The 22,243-nt window shown below is 41.5% G+C and overlaps 1 protein-coding gene across 1 annotated transcript in view; it reads left to right on the forward strand.

The window, feature by feature from the left end:
* The window catches only part of LOC126279073 (putative E3 ubiquitin-protein ligase UBR7), a 62,951-nt gene that overhangs the window by 1,238 nt on the left and 39,470 nt on the right, over window positions 1–22,243 (forward strand). Inside the window, exons 2-3 of the mRNA XM_049979531.1 lie at window positions 127–269; window positions 470–527. Of these exons, the coding sequence (XP_049835488.1) occupies window positions 127–269; window positions 470–527 (201 nt within the window). The remainder of the gene's footprint in view (window positions 1–126; window positions 270–469; window positions 528–22,243) is intronic.

Below are 22,243 nucleotides of genomic sequence, written 5' to 3' on the forward strand. Positions count from 1 at the left end.
AACACAATTTATTGAAGACTGTTTATTGTGAAGCGTGTTGTGACATCTGTAGTATTCTTGCAGCTTGCTAACTAACATATGTTGCCGGTGGAATACTAATATCGTTATGACTTGGTTTTGTTACAGGGTTACGTGAAGAGACAAGCCTTGTATGCATGTGTTACTTGCATTCCGTTAACTAACGATGATTTCAAACCAGGTGGAATATGCCTTGCATGTAGTTACCATTGCCATGAAGGCCACGAATTGGTCGAGCTTTATACTAAAAGGTTCCGTAAGACAATGTTTTATAGGTTCATTTTTTTGTCTTGTGTAAAAGTTCACAGATGTGATAAGCCAGAGAACTAAATTTGATGATATTGTTTTCGAAATAGTTGTTTTCTACATTTCGCAAATTTGTAGTTGACTTCTGACATGCTTTTCGTAAAATTAGAACATAATATTAATTCAGTGCTTTTTTTTTTTCTAGGAATTTCCGCTGTGACTGTGGGAACAGCAGATTTCCAAGAAAGTGTAATTTGGAACCTGTGAGTATTTTTCATGTTCTAAACCATATAGGCTATCCAGAGTTCTCGTATTTAACCTTATGTTTGTTAGTATATTGCTAAACTATATAACCATATCTTAGCTATTCCATCAGGTGACACTTCATGGAAGTATATAAAGATTGTACTCTTTAGTACGGTATTTTATACTTGTTTGCTCTCTTTGTTCTTGGCACTGAATTTGTGAGATTGCCATTATTTTGTGCCTATTTGTGGCTTATTATGGGTTTATGTATATTAAAGCTAAGTGGTGGGGGGAGCAGGAAACGGAACTTAATCTGCACTCACCAGTTAGGACATTGACGATAAAAAAAACACGAAGCTTGAGTGAACTTTGTAAAGCTAGTAATAGGTCAGTGAAGAGTGTGCTTCCAGAGAGCTCCATTGTCTGCTTAATTCATGTACTCAGTTTAAACAAGAAATGAAATGCCAAGTATTATCATTTACAGCCTGGAGGATAGTTACAAAACATTTATTGTGAATGAAACACACACAACACGAGGATAACTTTCTACATTATTTATTACACAAACCAGTTTTCGGATGTTATACCATCATCAGGTACGCAGATATAGGTACAATGAAATTTTGTTGGACCAAAGATCCTGAACTAGTGCATGTGCAGAGTATCTCCAATTCCAGAGATGTTAATGTTAGAATAGGAATAAAACAAGTGAGGTTACATTGCAGTGTATATGTTATGTAAGATTATTTAAGTAAGATAAAATATGTGATAATTAAATGAACTATAGACAAATTGTAACAGTTGTCCATAGAAGAACGTAATTGAACAGTAAGCTTTGGTGACACATTCCGAAGTTGTGGGTGAGCAAAATAATCTTGTATTTAATGGATCATAAATTACAAACAGATCAGATATGGTACAGTGTAATTTGTTTAACACAAGAGAAGTTACAGTAACCGATATAAAGGAAATGGAGCATGTGAGCAAGAGGCTCAATTTACAAAATCTCCTGGGTGGGATTAGTAGTATTTGCAGCTAGAAATGGTGAGTAAGGGAACCATATCTGGTTATTCAGTACTGGGCTTGGGTTGATAGACATGTGGTAAGTAACCCTCAAGAAAGTTTACCTTCCTTTCCTGGTGGATGTACGTAATACTTCGTTTTACCTTGTAAGTATGACCTCCTTTAAACAGGCTGTCCGCAAAAGTTGAGCGTACTTTTCTAAGTTTCCAACGTCTGTGGTGTTCCTTCAAGTAGGAATGTCAACCTTTCTACCGTTGGTGTAACCTATAACACACAAAAGGCAGAAAATAGAGGTCTTAGCTTCTTTACACTGCCTTGAACCCACCACCTCAAGAATGCAACATATGGTGCACATTTCCATACTTGAAATTATGGAAGTTAATTACCACATGTCTATCATGTTCCACCTGTCTGCTTTGACTCATGCCACCAATAAGTCAGAAACCATTGCTTTCATCATCTCCAATATGGCGTCTGTGACATCACTACATATACACTCCAACAAACGTGAAAACAATCAAATAACACAGCAACGTCTCGCCCCAAAAATAAAACGTAACTAATGGGACGACCGCAGGAAATTGAGGGTTTAGGGTGGAGACAGGCTAAATATATAACAAGGAAAAAAAAACTGCATGGTCCCAAAGTAAAGTGACAGAAAGGCACAAAATGATAGCATTCTGCTATGCCAACAAAGATCACACGAATCAGGCACCTCTCTTGACTTATATAGATCAACTGCAACCGTCAATACCAAACAGCCAACAACAACAACTATGAAAACTGGAATCGGGAATTTCCATTGCTCTGTATATCTCAAACGCAACTGTCATACCCAAAAAAAAAAAAAAAAAAAAAAAAAAAAATCTCCAAGGAAACTCATCTGCCAGCAATACTCATCTAAATAGGATTGAAATAAGATTGCAAGTTAGGAAGAGTGCCTCTTCTCCCTCCCTATGACTAACAATAATGCCAAACACATAAACAAAAAAAAAGCTTAGTAACTCACTGAAAACACTTCCAATGCACGATGCGTGACTAACAGCTAACACTCCCAGCAAAGTTGCATTGTGTACACACAAACTCAAATGAAGGCAGTATAACAAGTTACACACAGCACATACATATACAGCACCAGAGGGCATCATCTAACCCAACATGACATCTGCAAACACAACCAACTCGAAAACTCAGTGCTGTAATGACATCACGCACAACTGCACCATACATCATGGGACACTTCCATTGACCCAAAAAAATTTTACTTTGTATAATCACACACCTTCTTAATATCATTATCATGTCTGATCTCTTTGTAATTTATGATCTATTAATGGCAAGATTATTTATTCAGACACATCTTTGGAATGTGTTACCAGAGTTTATTGGTCAGTTATATTGTTCTATGTACTAATGGTGTAATTTGTCGGTAGTTCATTAATTAATGTGTTGCATATTTTATCTTAGTTAAATAATCTCATTTACATTGAAATAACCTTGCTTCTTTTATTCCTATTCTAACATTAACATTTTTGTATCTGGAACTGGAGATACTCTACACATGCACAAGTTTAAAATTTTTGAGCTAACAAAATTCCACTGCACCACATACTTATGTGTACCTTATGATGGTGAATCAGCCGAAATCTGGTTCATGTAACAAATAATAAATATTACAGCAGTATTGTGTGTGTTTCATTCATGATGTACAAAATATTCTACCAAGAACCGGAACAATCAATCAATGCAAACAACATTTTGCCTATGTTAAAACTTGTCATCAATAAATGAACATAAATTTAGGACATTTGCCTTCCTGCAAAAAATGGTGGTTTAGTTTGCCCATCCGCTGTGAAGTAAGTTAATGATGACAGTGTAGTTGTAAGATTGGAAGATTAGTTTATGTAATGAAATGCAAGATTACATGAGGTATAAACACGTCATGACCGACAATTAAAGAATTTGTCGTGTGAGTCAACAGACACATACAGAAGATAAAAATCAAGTATAGTGTTTTGAATCATGTCTTTCTTTTAAACAAAACACGAAAATATTGAATCTGCCAATACCCCTCATCTTCTTTGATCCACAGTATTGTTGAAGTGAAACCGTTATTTAAATCAGAAATGCATAAAATATGTGCCATACCAAGCATTTTTGGAGTTTTTGTCCTATCACATCAATTGAGTTTACCTGCCCTCAACCGTACTACATTACCTAGACCGTGGGCTATGCTACGAATCTCTCTGTTCCAAAAATAACAAAGAAGCAAAATAAACATTGTCGGTGTTCCGATCTTTCCCATCCTTGTTTGAGTACATGTGACAATTGTCACACCATGTTGGCCTGTGTCAGTACATTCAGCCCACCCATTTTTTTTTTTAAAAAAAAAGTGTACGAGCAAAAGAGAACTATAATGTCAAAGCACTGCAGTGCTGCGACAACATAGCTTTTTTTTTTTTGGGGGGGGGGGGGGGGGTTGCTGTCTTAGCCCAAGTAACATAAACATACAATTGTTACGAATATTTTGTTCTTAAAGGGCAGCATTAATGAGGGCTGCAACTCTTGATCAATACAAATAAAACTGTTTTCTGTGTTTGTCACATATTTATTTTGCCATTATGTGTTTCCAAGGTTGAGACCATTATCTTCAGGCAGAGAATTATTTATTTACATGGCTGGTGTTGGTGAAGAGTAGACACTTTTTCAGAGCAGACCAAGGACAGTGCAGGTTATGTTTCATATTTTGTTGATGATAAAAATTATGTATTTAGGAAAGGCACTGTTGATGTTAAAAACATGAATTTCTACCGGTGAGTTGTAATTACAGTTGCGGCAGACTTGTAAAAAGTCTGCATACTGCTTCCTTTTTTATGCCCTGTTCACTGTACATAATATTTACACTGTCACTTCAGTGCTGCTTGCACCATAGCTATTAAATGTCTACAGTAATGATCAGCCATTGCCTGAAGAAACACAGAGTTTTATCTGTGCTGATGACTCTGCAATCACTGCTTAGGCTAACTGTTGGGGTGGGGCAAACCTTATCAAAATGCCCTGCAAGAATTTATCACCTACTATAAGGAAAAACCTGTAGCCGAATTGTGCTTAAACATGAAGCTAAAGTTTTACAGAAACAACGTAGTGCAGACACTTGACTGATATCGCATGGAGATTACACCCACACACTGTGAGAACTAGTGTGCTAGTGCTGTGTTACTCCAGTAGTGAATATGCATGTTTGGTACGATACAACCACATCTATGCCAGAAACATAAATCTGGCACATGATGAGACCTGTCCCATATCATGGATTGTTTAAGACATAACACCTGTAGATAAACTTTGCTGGCATAGCCCATCCTGATATTAGAGACCAGATAGACCGCTAGATGCGGGAATAGCAAGGCTGTGGCTAAGGAAGCCCACCATTTGTATGGCCATCAACCAGCACATCCTCAGTGGAAATCAATAAAGAACTTCTTGGCAGCTACTGAAGCTCCTGTAGGAGCACCGCAGTGAGCAAGTTTCTCTAAGTGGGCTCGAGTGGGATGTCAGCATCTGGAGAAATAGTTAGTTCTGAAGAAAAATCTTCCCCCTGATCATTCAGAAAAGTGGACAGTGTGGAAGACTCTCAACAGACTACTCTCAAATACCTGAGATGCAAGACCAACCTGCTGAAGTGGGGTCTTTCTGTGGAGTCAGTTTTTTTGCATGTGTGCACGCTAAGAACCATCTGCTACAGTGTTAGTCATCTCCAGTCACACTCTCAATGACAGACCTGATACACGTGATGCCAAATGCCATTGACGTGGCCTATTTCTGGTCAGCCAATGTATACACTGAGACCAGCTGTCGATTTACTTTTCTTGATTATATACTTTGAACGACTTGATAATAAACAAACTTCAGAGATGCTGTGTGTTGCAGACTTTCTTGCTTACATTGGATACGAATATAAAAGATTGAATGTTGTAGACATTTGTACAATTCAATATTTATTTTAATTTCATTTGTAAAGAAAGATTACATCAAGTCATACATATACAGAGTGAAGGAAAAAAATGCCACAGTTGGATGTCAGCTTGTGCTTCCTCATCCATATTCATACCCCAAAGTTTATCTTGCAAAATCAGATTGGGTGCATTTTGAAAACTCCATCCGAACAGATCTCGGAAGGCCCAGTGGTACTGAACGACCAACCAGCCTATATCCCCCCCTCTGTCAGTGTCCTTATTTATGTCGACCTGGCTATCCGCCTGGTTTCCGGTACTCCATGCACTTTTGTTTCCCGTGTCTTTTCTCTTTCATCCTTTTTTGCAATTTTGGTCCCTCTTTGTTGTTTGAGCCCCACTTCTGACTATTCTGTCTGTAGTGTGAGCCATTTGGGGAAGAACTCCCTCCATAATGTCTACGGTTTGGATTCCTCTTCCCCCTTTCCTACCCCTTTTCTTTCCCCTGCTGTAGCCGTCTCTGCCCCAATAGGTCACCAGCACATGTAGCCCGTCCATGGTTTTGTACCCGTCTGAGCATCATACTTCTGATACCTGAGCTATTGCCTCGCCATGTATTCTTAGGAGTTGTTGCTTGTCATTCTGGAGCATCGAAACTCCCAGCAGTGGCCGCCATGCTAGACAGCCCTTGCTGTGGATGGGTGGCACCCGTGGGGAGAACCCTGATCGAAGTGGATGGTATCCGGGCAAATGCTTTGTGCATGAAATGTGTCAGGATCCAAAAATCAGGTCGTTCTCCTACAGACATCTCTTTGAGTGGTAAAGAACATTGAATGCTCTGTTTGATGACCCTGCAGCCTTTCTTTATCTGGCTACATCCTGGGAAGAGGACCATGCTTGCCAGGTGGGTGTGAAACACTTCCCTCACTACAAGATCTGTAGTAGGACAGGTGGGGACACATTCACTGCCACGAAATGGATCTCTCAGTAAGATGCGGTTGATCAAAGAAAGCTTCTTCTGCCACCAAGTCTGCAGCTCTTTGTGCTTGTGATGTTGGTGACATCTATTACCTCACCAGTCTCTGAATATAGTCCAGGGAGACATTTTTCATGGACACCTCATCCTTCAGATTGATTAGGAACTCAGGGCTAATCCGATGACCTCATAGTTTGGTCTCCTCCCACAGATCAACCCAACCCAAGAATTTCATTTTACTGATGCTGACTTAACTGTATGTTTGTGTGTTCCGTGCTTTCTTTCGGAACCGAGTCAGCCTTTTGAAGGCTTCTACTGTTGTCTGCATGTTGGTCCATATGGATATTGTTAGTACATGGACCCCACTTTGCACCACATTGGAAGCAGTTGCTGTTCGGGTCCAGTTGGACTCTGCCATCACGGTTTGCAATCTCTCTCTCCCTTCTGAAAGGCCACTTACAACTGCTGCCATAACAGCCCTTCAGTACCTCCCCCCTCCCTTCCTTCTCCCCGGGGATTGTAATTCCCATCACCCTTTGTGGGTCAGTGTGTCTCCATATAGTTGGGGGCGCCTCACTCATTGATCAGTTTCTTGTGGACATGACCTGTGCCTTCTTAATGAGGGTTCCCCTGCTCATTTTAGTGCTGTTTATGGCACTTTCTTTGCTGTTTTATCTTTCGCTCCCCTTTCTTCCTTTCTTTCACTGGTTGCCACACGATAACCTTGTGCGATAGTGACCATTTCCTGTTGATTCTCTCATTCCCTTCCCGTCTCCTGATGACCAGATTTTCCTTCTGGACATTCCATCAAGCTGATTAGCCTCTATACAACTTTCATCTTGTGTTTCCACTTTCTTTGTCATGTTTTATTGATGAAGTCATCCATAATCTGTCCAATGAGATTACCTGTGCTGTCGGCATTGCCATTCCCTGCTTGTCAGGCCCTGTTCACCGTTGGCCAGTTCCGTGGTGGAGCAAGGCTATTGCCACCGCTATCCATGATTGTTGTCGTGCCTTCCATCATCTTAAGCAGCACCTGTCCTCCTTAGCATCTTTACACGTCTTCACGCCCAAGCCCGTTACTTAGCAAATGGGTGTTGGGAAAGCTTTGTCTCCTCTCTCAGTTCTTCTGTCCCTTCATCACAGGTGCAGCCATCACTCTGCGCACTCCAAGGTTCTTAGTGGCAGTCTCCCATTCTGGATGAACACTTTCCGATCCATTTTGTGACGGCATCAGCGTGAGCCTTCTATCCAGCTGCCTTCCTCCTCCAGAAACAGTCGGCTAAAGCTTCCTGCTTATATTTTACCCTTTGTCAGGAGGAATCTTACAGTGAACCTTTTACTGAATGGTAGCTTCTTCTGGCCCTCTCTTCCTGGCCCTGATTCCATCCATGTCCTTAAGTGTGGTAAGCATCCATCTTCCCTTGATAGTTACAGCTTGTCAGCCTGAAAAATGTCCCCTGCAAGTTGCTATAACGGATGGTGGCCTATCGACTCAGTTGGGTCCTTGAATCTTTGATGATCTTCGATCGATCATCTGCGAGTGGAAACCGCAGTTCAGCAGGCTTTTTGTCAGTGCTGCCATCTTGTTACAATTTTCTTCGGACTTCGTAAGGCATACAATACAGCTTGGTGCTGTCACATTTTCCTTACATTCCACAAGTAGGGTTTTTGAGGCCCTCTCGCGATTTTTATTCGCCAGTTCCTGTCCCACCAGTCGTTCAGTCTTGGTTGACACTGTTCTAAGCTCTCTGCAGACCCAGGAGACTGGCCTTCTACAGGCCTCTGTATTAAGTTTCCTTTTTGTAATTGCTATTAGTGGGCTTGTGGCCTCTGCTGTACCATTGATCACCCCTGCTCTGTATGTGGATGATCTCTGTATTTGGGCTAACTCAGCTCTACCTCTGTGCCCAGTGCCTGACCATGGTCATCCAGTTCGGTTTCTTGAGTCTTCTTTTTGACAACAAGCTTACTTTGTTGCCTCATATCCATCGGTTGAATGATGACTGTTTTCAGGAATTCGGTGTTCTTCGCTTCCTTGCCCGCACCTTTTGGGGCATGCGTTGTTCGGCCCTTCTCTACCAGGTTTTAGTTCTTTCCCGTTTGGACTATGGTTGTCAAGTTTTATGGATCAGCTGTCCCTTCCCGCTGCTCCTATTGGACCTGGTTCACAATCATTGTATCCATTTAGCCACCGGTGCACTTTGCACTAGCCCTGTCAGTAATCTTCTGGTTGACTCTGAGGTCCATGGCCTTTAGATTCGGCAGTTTCAACTCTTGGTTTCCTATGCAATCGCTACCCATTCTTCCCCTGCTCACCTTTCCTATTCTGTTCTTTTCGCGCCTTGAGGCTGTCGATCGCTTACTGCCCACCCTCGGATCAGTTTACTGGGGTTCGACTACGCCTTGCTTCTCTCCGCCATGGCTTTCATCTGCCCTCCTTGTCCTCTTCCCCATGTTCTCTCCTGAAACACCTCCATCCCCAGTTAGTTCCTCAACCATGGATTCGGATGGATCTCTTCTGGGGACTGAAAGCCTCCATTGTTCCAACGGTGTTGTGTTGTTTGTTCCAAACACTCTTACAGTAGTTTCAGGATGCCATTGTTTTTTACATCGATGGCTCTAATTCAGCTGATCTTGCGGGATATGCCTTCATATCTTCTGTTGGTATGGAACACTATCTCTTGCTTGCTACACGTGGGGTGTTTACTGCGGAATTGATGGCCATGTATCGAGCCTCTGTTACATTAAACAGTCGTCCCTCACCCTAGTTTTTGTATGTACTGACTCAATGAGTGGCCTTCATGCTGTCCTTGGTATTTTTCCTGCCACCTCTTGGTGTTTACCATCCACGACCTTCTCGCTTATGTTGGTGATGCTGCTTGCTGCTTGTTTGGTTGATTTCCTACAGATTCCTGTCCACTTAGGTATCCTGGGTAATGACCTAGCTAATCATCTGCCTTGGGGGGGGGGGGGGGGGGGGGTCGCTTACTGCCCATTCCCATTTTCTGTGACCCCACCCAGAGGTGGATTTGCGGCATTACATCAAATCCCTTTTTGCTGAGTTGCGGGCTGACTCTTTTGGGGGAGGGGGGGGGTTACCCCCCTCCCCGCTCTCTCTAATAAACTTTGCACCATCAAAGAGATGCCCACCATCTGGTATTCTTCCCTCTGTGTCTATTGGTGGGAATCTACTGTCTTCGTATTGGCCACACTAGGTTGGCCCATGGTTTTTTACTCTCCCATGAGCTGCCCCCCTTTTAGTTGCGTGGCTCCACACACAGTGATCCATCTTTTGCTTGACTGTCCCCACCTTTTGGCCCTTCACACTAAGTGTGCCCTCTCACCTTCCTTGTCTTGAGTGTTAGTGGATGACCCTCACATGGTTACGTCTGTCCTTGGTTTTCTTTGTGAAAGTGGCTTGTACTCTCAGGTATAAGTCCTTGAATTTTCCTCTGGAATTTCAAAAATGGTTCAAATGGCTCTGAGTGCTATGGGACTCAAGTGCTGTGGTCATCAGTCCCCTAGAACTTAGAAGTACTTAAACCTAACTAACCTAAGGACACCACACACATCCATGCCCGAGGCAGGATTCGAACCTGCGACCATAGCAGTCGCACGGTTCCGAACTGCGCGCCTAGAACCGCAAGACCACCGCGGCCGGCCTGGAATTTCAGTCCCTTTGTTAGGATAGGTTGGTTATGGTGGCCTTGACTTTACCTCCACACTGGCTGTGTTCTGCCTGCCTTTTCCCAACATTTTGTCTGATCTGCTGTTTTGTTTCCCCTTTTCTTGTGTCTTCTTTTCTTGGTGTGACAGTGATACGGTGTTGCTGTCTGGACAGGTCAGTGGCAGTGCTGTGCCCCATAGCATGTAGCGTTTCTGGGACACCCCTGCTCTCCCCATTGCCACCTACGCCCTTTGTTTTATCCTCATCTTGCTAACCTGGATGTCCGTTTTCCGTTTGTGTTTGCATCTTATTCCTTCCCATTGACTAGACTGCGCTGTTTGTGTTGATCCTCCCTTGATTTATGCCATCCTGTATCATGGAACCAGTGACCTCAGTATTTGGTCCTCTCCCCCAGATCAAATAACCTACCAACCATCCTCAGCATGTAAGTGTCTCTGGGTGCAGGTACTAATGGTCATGTGGTCAGCAGACAGCTCTCCTGGCTGGAGCCGCTACTTCTCAGTCAAGTAGCTCTTCAGTTTGCCTCACAAGGGGTGAGTGCAGCCCGCTTGCCAACAGTGCTCAGCAGTTTGGACTGCCATTCATTGAAGCCTGACAGCAGTTGACTTCAGCGATCTGATGGGAATGGATATTACTGTTGCAGCAAGTCCATTGGCATTTTGAAAACACCTGTTTAAAAATTTAGAGTGGGCAATGAAGTCACATCATGCAGCACATTGGAATGTGCAGAGGAACATATAGATCCCACAGTACCATACCAGCCATCGTAGCCCAGTAAGTGGACTGCTGGGACATCAAACCCACACGCATAGTGGAGCTATGTTTCAGATCCTGATCAGTTTCCTTTTTTTTAGTTTTTGTGCCTCTGTTCCCTAGTTCTTGTCATATTGTCACATGGAAGCAGCCTATCACTTGACAGTGGGATCCAAGAAACTGCATACATCTGTCTACATGCACATCCATAACTGATCCTGTCAAATTCACGTAGGACGGCTTCTTGATGAAGTGCACAAACGATGAGTACATTGATACGCTTTTGATGCTGAGTGCATCTGATAACCAAACATATACTCAATGATTCACTCAAAGGCACCATCCTTATACGAATGCTTTTCATCGTCAGGAGTAATGCCTTTGGTAAACAGGTTGTCTTCGTCCACAAGTAATGGGCAGAGGTCATCCGAGAACTAGACATACTCCACAAGCAGAGGACACAATTCCTGAAACTGCTCACCAGTCACCTCTGCAAAGTACCTGTCAGATTGCAAGGCAGTCCCAGATATCTCAAAGACTGGTTGTTGAAGCATTGCACGATGAAGAATTGCATTCATATCATTACATATTAATTCAACACCAGCGGCCAGAAACTGCATTCAATGTACAGTTATGTGAATGGCTTTTCCACCAAGTATAAGGGAACGAACATTTTATAAATAACATGATACTGATTCATGAAGGTATTTTCAACCTCACAACAGCCATTATTGATCGGAACACAATCCACATGTCATCTGTGAACATGGCTTTCAGGCACGCTTTGGCATAAACCTGTGGGTTGGAACTGTGGGAGGAATGCTTTTGGGCCATCGTCGAGTCCTGGACAACTTTAATGCTCCCGTGTATTGTATGTTTCTTTGCAATGCATTGCCTGAGCCATTAGAAAACTTTCCAGTTGGTGTTCGGCGACAGCTATGGTTTCAGCTTGATGGTGCGCTGCTACACTTCGGAATGAATGTGCATAACTATTTAAATGGAGCATTTCCTGCAAAGTGGGTTATTTCGTATACATTCTCTGGACCTTAATCCACTAGATTTTTAATTGTGGGGCACTTAAAGGAACAAGTTTATAGTACTCCGCCCATGGATGCACATGACATAATAGTTTGCATGCATGCCGCTTTGGCAGTAGTGGATGCAGGTATGTTGCATAGAGACCAGCAAAGTATCATAAGGTGAGTGGCGAAGTGTTTCCAGATGCAAGGTGGTTGGTTTGAACATCTCTAAAACATGCTTGTACTGTCTCTGTGAAGATAAGCCTGGACATCAAACATACAGAATGGAGTTGTAGCATAATGGGCAATCTATTGTAGCCTATCTATTGTGGTTTTTGTACGCCATTGGCTATAGACGATGTTTTGTATCCGCTATTATTTTCTATTGGCTTCACGTGTGATCGTGTACGTCTGTAAGGAGTTCATGTTATGTGTCAGTGTTTCATTGAAAGTAACAGTAATAAAAATACAAATTATGCTGTGTTGTGGAGGTATAAATTGAATACAATTTGGTGCAAATGCGACTTGAACATCAACCAATCTGCATAACTATTCCCCACCGTGCTGCGTTGTGTCACTGTGCTAGTGGCACAGGGCATAGTTTGTACTACCTGTTATTGGTCACGCTGCAAGCAATTACAGTGTCCCAGAGCATCGGTTAACATTTTTATTAAGCCTGTTGGTGGAACTAGCTTTTGCTTGTCTTGATTTGGGGTGAGGAGTCTCATTCAAACTGCCAAGAGCAGAATTTTTTCTTTGCCTTGTATATTGTAGGTTGAGCTTATTGGGAAATGAATATGAGTAGCTACATTAAATGTAGTGCGTTGATTGTAAATTATGAGCACGCTTTAAGCACTTTGTCAGATCTTGTAGATACATCTTTTGTTCAGTGTGTGTAATGTCTTAAGATTGCTTTCTGCATTGTCAAATAGATGTCCTGTATTTTTTGTATGGGAAACTGTTGCAGATTTGTTTGATGTGTTGTATTGGAAGTCATTGATGTGTCTTTGAATCTGGTGTGGAAGTTAACTGCCTGTTTGACCTATGTACTGAGCTGGGCATTTACTACACATAATTTTATATACACACATCAAAAGAAGTTTTGCATCACCTCAGTTCCAGAAACTGTACAGAAAATTGGAATAGAGAAAATCGTAAACATCATTTCTGCCCTTTTTATTGCCATACGTGAGACCTTCAGAGGTGGTGGTACAGATTTCTGTACACACTTGTACCTCTAATACCCAGTAGCATGTCCTCTTGCATTGATGCATGCCTATATTTGCCGTGGCATACTATCCACAAGTTCATCAAGGCACTGTTGGTCCAGATTGTCCCATTCCTCAACAGCGATTTGGCATAGATCCCTCAGATTGATTGGTGGATCACGTCTATAAACAGCCCTTTCAATCTATCCCAGACCTGTTCAATAGGGTTCATGCCTGGAGATCATTCTGGCCTCTCTAGTCAAGCGATGTCGTTCTCCTGAAGGAAGTCATTCACAAGATGTGCACAATGGGGGCGCGAATTGTTGTCCATGAAGACAAATGCTTCACCGATATGGCTGCACTTTCGATCAGAGGATGGCATTCATGTATCGTACAGCTGTTATGGCGCCTTCCATCTCCACCAACGGCGTACGTTGGCCCCACATGATGCCATCCCAAAACAGCAGGGAACCTCCACCTTGCTGCACTTGTTGGGCAGTGTGTCTATGGCGTTCAGCCTGACCGGTTTGCCTCCAAACATGTCTCCAACAATTGGCTGGCTGAAGGTATATGTGACACTCATCAGTTTAATAAGTCACAGCTGCAAAATACTAACGCGAATTCTTTACAGACGAATGGAAAAACTAGTAGAATCCGACCTCGGCGAAGATCAGTTTGGATTCCGTAGAAATGTTGGAACACGTGAGGCAATACTGTCCCTACGACTTATATTAGAAGTTAGATTAAAGAAGGGCAAACCTACGTTTCTAGCATTTGTAGACTTAGAGAAAGGTTTTGACAATGTTGGTTGGAATACTCTTTCAAATTCTGAAGGTAGCAGGGGTAAAATAAGGGCAGCGAAAGGCTATTTACAATTTGTACAGAAACCAGATGGCAGTTATAAGAGTCAAGGGACATGAAAGGGAAGCAGTGGTTGGGAAGGGAGTGAGACAGGGTCGTAGTCTCTCCCTGATGTTATTCAATCAATGTATATTGAGCAAGCAGTGAAGGAAACAAAAGAAAATTTCGGAGTAGGTATTAAAATCCATGGAGAAGAAATAAAAATGTTGAGGTTCGCCGATGACATCGTAATTCTGTCAGAGACAGCAAACGACTTAGAAGAGCAGTTGAATGACATGGATAGTGTCTTGAAAGGAGAATATAAGATGAACATCAACAAAAGCAAAACGAGGATAATGGAATGTAGTCGAATTAAGTCGGGTGATGCTGAGGGAATTAGATCAGAAAATGAGACACTTAAAGTAGTAAAGGAGTTTTGCTATTTGGGGAGCAAAATAACTGATGACGGTCGAAGTAGAGAGGATATAAAATGTAGACTGGCAATGGCAAGGAAAACGTTTCTGAAGAAGAGAAATTTGTTGACATCAGATTTAAGTGTCAGGAAGTAGCTATGTATGGAAGTGAAACATGGACGATAAATAGTTTGGACAAGAAGAGAATAGAAGCTTGTGAAATGTGGTGCTACAGAAGAATGCTGAAGATTAGATGGGTAGATCACATAACTAATGAGGAAGCATTGAATGGGATTGGGGAGAAGAGAAGTTTGTGGCACAACTTGACCAGAAGAAGGGATCGGTTGGTGGGACATGTTCTGAGGCATCAAGGGACAACCAATTTAGTATTGGAGGGTAGCGCGGAGGGTAAAAATCATAGAGGGAGACCAAGAGATGAATACACTACGCAGATTCAGAAGGATGTGGGTTGCAGGAGGTACTGGGAGATGAAGCTTGCACAAGATAGAGTAGCATGGAGAGCTGCATCAAACCAGTCTCAGGACTGAAGACAACAACAACAACAACAACAACAACAACAACAACAACAACTATTGCCTGTGTAAGTCCAATTCTCTGTCAGAAATACCGAGCGAGGTGGCGCAGTGGTTAGCACACTGGTCTCGCATTCGGGAGGACGACGGTTCAATCCCATCTCCAGCCATCCTGATTTAGGTTTTCCGTGATTTCCCTAAATCGTTTCAGGCAAATGCCGGGATGGTTCCTTTGAAAGGGCACGGCTGACTTCCTTCCTAACCCGAGCTTGCGCTCCGTCTCTAATGACCTCATTGTCGACGGGACGTTAAACACTAACCACCACCACCACGTGTCAGAAATTCGTGTTTTTTAACCTCGTAAGTGCCTTTCTAAATACACAATTTTTACCTTTAGCGAAAGAAACCACAAAACTTACATTGCCCTTGGTCTGCTGCTGTGAAAAGTCACCTGTGCTTTTCACAAAAACTAGCCATGTAAATAAACAATTCTCCACCTGAAGATGATGCTGTGGGCCGTTAAAACATGTAGTGGCAAAATAACTGACTGGCACAGAAAACAGTTTTTCTTTGTTTTACAGCTTCCTATTGATCACACAAACTCTTTCACCTCACTGTTACTGGTTCCAGCCACTGCCATCTTCATATCTGTTGCACACAAAAACAAAGGTATGACCAAACAAGTTCAGTTAGCTGAAACAAAATCAATCTGTAATGGGCCTAGTGACACATAAGAAAATAAAAAAAGAAATATTTAAGTGATTAACAGCCATGCATACAGCCATACGCACCGTAAAATATTCTGATGTAGGTACATAATAATTGCTGGTTACAACTTGGGTGTGTCTGGTATTTATACAAATAACTATGATGCCAGTAGAGGACACTAAAGCTAGAGTACATAAGTAACCAGTATCACAGATTTAGTAGTTAAAATGTAGTATGAGTAGTAAAACAGTAATTGTGGTAAGTTCCTAGCCTGGCGGTTGTGCACACCAGCCACTAGCAGTGAGAAGATTAGGCCTTCTTACGCATGTTCAGCCACAGTAAAACAAGAACTTCTTACAGAGAAGCCACAAGGCAGCGTCATTGAGATCCTGCTCCAGGTGTATTATTGACTACCAACTTTTTAATTTATATTCACTTTTGGTTAATTACCTTACACTTATGGTTTAAAAACTTTTTATATTGGCTTTTACACAATTGTGTATTTTACTTTGCCAATCTAAGAGCTTCCTATTATTACTATTTGCGCCTTGTATGTTGATCATAAGTGTGGATCTGATTGCACATATTTTATGTCAGTACGTCTTTTAATATCAGATGTTCATTTTGCCATGTCCATTACATTTCAGCTATCAAATAGGCGATACTGGCTATTCCTGTACCCTAGCTATAGTGCCCCTGCTGACCTCATTTATTTGTATAAATACCTGACGCATTCAGATCATCACCAGTGCTTACGATGTACCTACATGTATAATTTGCTGTTGATACCTACATCAGAATATTTTATAGTTTGTTTGGCTGGTATGCGGAGCTGTTAATCATGTAATGCAATGTAAAAAAGAATAGATGAAAAAATCTACTCGCAAAGTGGCGGCAGGGGGGAAACACACAAACAAGATTTAACTTTTACAAGCTTTCGGAGCCAGTGACTCCTCCTGGCAGAAGAGTTGAAGGGGGGAGGGGGGTTGAAGTTGAAGGAAAAAAGCTGGAGAGGTTTAGGGAAAGGGGTACTGTTCAGGAAAGTCACCCAGAACCCCAGGTCAGGAGAGACTTACCAAATGGGATGAGAAGGAAAGGCTGATTGTTGGGAACTGCACTGGACAATATTTGAAAACTTGAGAGCTTAAAGCTGGAAGACAGGGTAATATGCTAGACAAATTACTACTAAATTGTTGTGCACTAGTTAATAACAGTGAAAAGCTAAGTGCATTGTACATAACAGTGATGGGAGGGGAGGGGGGGGGGGGTCAGTGAAAAATAGACGAGACAGAAAATGTTAAGACCTAGAAAGCTAAAATGGAGTAAAGAAAGGAGTGGTTACTGTGAATAAATGCTGAGACGGAAGGAATTAATTTTGGAGCATACCACTTGTTATCCAGTATTATCCTGGTCTTGAATGTATCAATCAGCTTCTTTGACAAGGCCATGACTTCCTAAAATCATGCTGAGATGAGATCCATTCTTGTCTTAAGATTTTGCCCTCCACATCTAGAATAGCTTTTCACTGCCCTCCCAATCTCCATAACGTACATGTCAGACCCTATGCTCCTTCTGCACTCATCTCCGTACCGTATGGCTCCTGTCCCTGCTGCAAGACTTTCCCCATGCACGCTCCTGCCACCACCTATTCCAGCCCTGTAACCGGCAAAACATATACTATCAAAGGGAGAACCACCTGTGAAACGACATGTCATACACCAGCTGTCTTGTAAACACTCTTTGGCCTTCTACATTGGCATGACCACTACCCAGATACCAGTCAGAATGAATGGACATAAGCAGAGGGTGTATACAGGCAACACACAATATTCTGTTGCAGAGCATGCTGTACAAATGACAGTCACCACCTCAGTACCTGTTCCACTGGACGTGCCATCTGGATTTTTCCCCCAAGCACTAGTTTTTCAGAACCCTGCAGGTGGGAACTAGCACTACAACACATCTTCGGTTCTCACCGCCCACCTGTCATTGATTTACTTTAATTGCTTCTGTCGTAACATTTACTCACAATAACTACTCCTTTCTTCACTCCATTTTAGTTTTCTACATCGTTCATTTTCTGACTTGTCTATTTTTTGCCGTCACATCTCCTGTCTCCATTACATACAATTTACTTAGATTTTCACTCTTAACTTGTGCGGGATGTTTTAGTTGTAATCTCTATCTTGCATATTACCCTGTCTTCGACCTTTAAGCCCTCAGGTTTTCAAATTTCATCTGGTGCAGTCCCCAACAATCAGCCTTTCCTTCTCATCCTGTCCGGTAGGTCTCCCCTGACCCGGGGTTCTGGGTGACATTTATAAATGTTACCACTTTCCCTGAACCCCTCCAGTCCTTTTCCTTAATTCCTTTCCTTCCCCTTCAACTCTTCTGCCAGAGAAAGGAGCCACTGCCTATGGAAGCTTGAAAAAGTTAAATCCTTTTGTGTGAGGGTGGGTGGGTGGTCCTGCAACTGCTTGGTGAGGAGACCTTTTTTATCTATCCATTTATATTACACTATCAATAATTGATTATTTTCATTGTTCTATGTTAATCACATAAATATTTCTTATTTAGCAAACAATGGAAACTCCAGGTAGGGATATCAGAAATGTAGGAAAAGACAGATTGTTGCCTACTACAAAGAAGACCTGTCAGGTACAGTTGAAAGACACAAAAAGCTTTCAGCCACAGCCTTCATCAGCAAAAAAGGACACCCCCCCTACACACACACACACACACACACACACACACACACACACACACACACACAAAGGAAAAAAGCACACCTATTGCACACAGAACCACCAACTCCGGCATCTTGGGCTGGAATTCCGAGATGCTGCAGTTGAGGGTCGTGTGTGTGTGTGTGTGTGTGTGTGTGTGTGTGTGTGTGTGTGTGTGTGTGTGTGTGTGTGTGTTTAATTTTCTTATATATCTCCAGACCTGTTATAGATTTTTCTTCAACTAACTGAACTGAGTTGGTTACACTATTGGTGTTGTTTGTAACAGATCTGAAGATGGCAGTAGCTGAAAACGGTGATAGCGAAGTGTAAAAGTTTTGGGAGCAACACAGACCTTTAAAATGAACTGCCACAATATGATCACAGATTCATTTTCAGACATTGTCATCAATTGAAAACTGTTTTATTTGTATTCACTTGTTGTACGTGGATATCTACATAAAGAATGAGAAAGATAGCCAAGTGTCAGATTACGCGTCTTCACAAGATAGCATCAATTATAGAACAAGAAACCTAGTACGAACATTTCTAGTTATAAATCATTGTTAAAACATTTGACATTTGTTTGTACCCCAAAGGGCAGTAATTCTCCATAGTTGCACTAACTGCTTACTAGGGAGCAGTGATACTGTGATTGAAGGTTTAATACACTGTATGACTATTGTTTGTAAACCCCCTTTACCCTGACGCAGACAAGAATTCCTTGCTGTAAATGCTAGGTGTGTATGATCAAATGGCATTTGCCATGTTTGGCTCTTGTTTGTGTGTGTTCATTCACTTGTTACTGGTTTTTTGTCTTTTTAGTGAGCCATCAAAGGAAGTTGTTGTCCTCTTCGCTTTAGCACTAACGGTACAGAAGGCTTTCATCAGCTTTCTTGATGCATTGTGCATGAGTGATGGTGTGGTCTGAAGACAATGTAATGTTGTTAGTAAAAGAATATAGATATTGTACATGCTTCTAAGCTCTGAACATCCACAAATGACAAAAGTAAAGAAATATGATTGTTAGGAAATTGCCAAAGCACGGAGATGTTCTCCTGGGCACGAGAGAGAGAGAGAGAGAGAGAGAGAGAGAGAGAGAGAGAGAGAGAGAGAGACGATAAATTCATTAGATACTTGCAATGGGAAAGGAGTGAATAACCACAAGCTTTGTAACTATTTTTATTAAAATGAAAAGGCACTGTAAATTTCCCTGAAAGTAAACAAGTGTAAATATGTATCTCTTAACCATAATAATGGAAAAACTAGTAGAAGCCGACCTCGGGGAAGATCAGTTTGGATTCCGTAGAAATACTGGAACACGTGAGGCAATACTGACCTTACGACTTATCTTAGAAGAAAGATTAAGGAAAGGCAAACCTACGTTTCTAGCATTTGTAGACTTAGATAAAGCTTTTGACAATGTTCACTGGAATACTCTCTTTAAAATTCTGAAGGTGGCAGGGGTAAAATACAGGGAGCGAAAGGCTATTTACAATTTGTACAGAAACCAGATGGCAGTTATAAGAGTCAAGGGGCACGAAAGGGAAGCAGTGGTTGGAAAGGGAGTGAGACAGGGTTGTAGTCTCTCCCTGATGTTATTCAATCTGTATATTGAGCAAGCAGTGAAGGAAACAAGAGAAAAATTCGGAGTAGGTATTAAAATCCATGGAGAAGAAATAAAAATGTTGAGGTTCGCCGATGACATCGTAATTCTGTCAGAGACAGCAAACGACTTAGAAGAGCAGTTGAATGACATGGATAGTGTCTTGAAAGGAGAATATAAGATGAACATCAACAAAAGCAAAACGAGGATAATGGAATGTAGTCGAATTAAGTCGGGTGATGCTGAGGGAATTAGATTAGAAAATGAGACACTTAAAGTAGTAAAGGAGTTTTGCTATTTGGGGAGCAAAATAACTGATGACGGTCGAAGTAGAGAGGATATAAAATGTAGACTGGCAATGGCAAGGAAAACGTTTCTGAAGAAGAGAAATTTGTTGACATCAGATTTAAGTGTCAGGAAGTAGCTATGTATGGAAGTGAAACATGGACGATAAATAGTTTGGACAAGAAGAGAATAGAAGCTTGTGAAATGTGGTGCTACAGAAGAATGCTGAAGATTAGATGGGTAGATCACATAACTAATGAGGAAGCATTGAATGGGATTGGGGAGAAGAGAAGTTTGTGGCACAACTTGACCAGAAGAAGGGATCGGTTGGTGGGACATGTTCTGAAGCATCAAGGGACAACCAATTTAGTATTGGAGGGTAGCGTGGAGGGTAAAAATCATAGAGGGAGACCAAGAGATGAATACACTAAGCAGATTCAGAAGGATGTGGGTTGCAGGAGGTACTGGGAGATGAAGAAGCTTGCACAAGATTGAGTAGCATGGAGAGCTGCATCAAACCAGTCTCAGGACTGAAGACCACAACAACAACAACAAGGATAATTTAAATTTCCGATGTGTAAGTGACACGATCTTTCTCATTCCTTATGTTCATGGTATCTGAACTTAACTTACATGGCTGGTAGATCACAGTTATGTTAGAAATTTTGTATGGGAAATGAAGATTTACCAGGTATCATGCTATCTGGTCTCTAAAGAAGCATATAGCAGATGTGATCAAGTAGATTATTTGAAAGCATTATCTTAATTATATGTACTTTTATAAAATCCTTGAAGTGCTTCGCTTATGTCACTGCATGCATCAGAAACTTTCTGCTTTATAGCAGCTATTGGAATGTGAAACATTCACAAAAATAAATAAATGTGTCCAGTTTATAATAATAAGTGTTATTCAGATTATGTTGTTTGTAACAATTTACTGTTTACTTTTAAATTTACTCCTCTGTTGTAGAAAGAAACCAGTGAAAAGCATCAGCTGAGATACAGGCAAAGTTTTGAACTAATACTAAGGAAAGCTGGAACTGCAATTTAGTGTTAAGTGCATTACCTGCATGCATTTCATGTTCATATACAAATTGGCCTACCTAAATTCTTCCTTTCCTGTGCCATTTAGCTTACTTCGTCAACCAGTACACTCAGCATACAAAATAAGCCTCTGTATCTATCAGAGTTTTGCATCGAGGCTGTAAGTGTATAGTATTTTAACCTGTGTGCAAGTTATTAGGGCCAAAAAAACAGTAACACGGCATGCAGTGCGTTCTCGTGTTGGGTTTTGTTTCCTCTCATGTATCTCATGTTCGGATACAAATGAATGGTAGTGATCACTAGTGAATTGTCTTTGAATGCATATTCTCATTTGTTCATTTCTGTTGACTCCAGTTTCAAGGGGATCATTGTGATTTGCATAATAGGTAGCTAGTGTGGAATAAGATCAAGTCGTGCTTGAGTTTACATAATTGAATTTTTCATCTGTGATTGTGGTCTGTTGGTCAGTTAGGCATACAACACACATTTGCAAATGCTAAGTATGCCATTGTGATATTTGTGTACATGCTTTGTTATGGAAACGCTGCTGAGTAATCCCATTAACACTGTTAACTGATGAAGCCACTTTCATGGACACAGAATAAATTTTCACCTGCAAAGACAATAAAATCATTCATTCATATAGATTACTAGGTTTGGTAGTACTCTGTTGCTATCTTTGGATTTATGTTTACATTAGACAATCTTTTACACTACATTAATGGTGCTGTACGGTGTATGTCCATGTTGGTATTGTGAGCTGTTCTGGAAGTCAGCATGTCAGTTTAAAAATAACAGCTATGTATACACGTTATTGCGCCAATTAAAAGTGTCCACATTTATCACCACTGACAACTCCTGTGATTTTGGCAGATGAAAATTTATTCAGTGTTCATAATACTACAGATTGCCTCCACACTGCCAATCTCAGAAGTGTATAAGTCACACCTTCATTTGT

This window comes from Schistocerca gregaria, chromosome 6, assembly GCF_023897955.1.
Source record: "Schistocerca gregaria isolate iqSchGreg1 chromosome 6, iqSchGreg1.2, whole genome shotgun sequence".
Taxonomy (NCBI): Eukaryota; Metazoa; Arthropoda; class Insecta; order Orthoptera; family Acrididae; genus Schistocerca; species Schistocerca gregaria.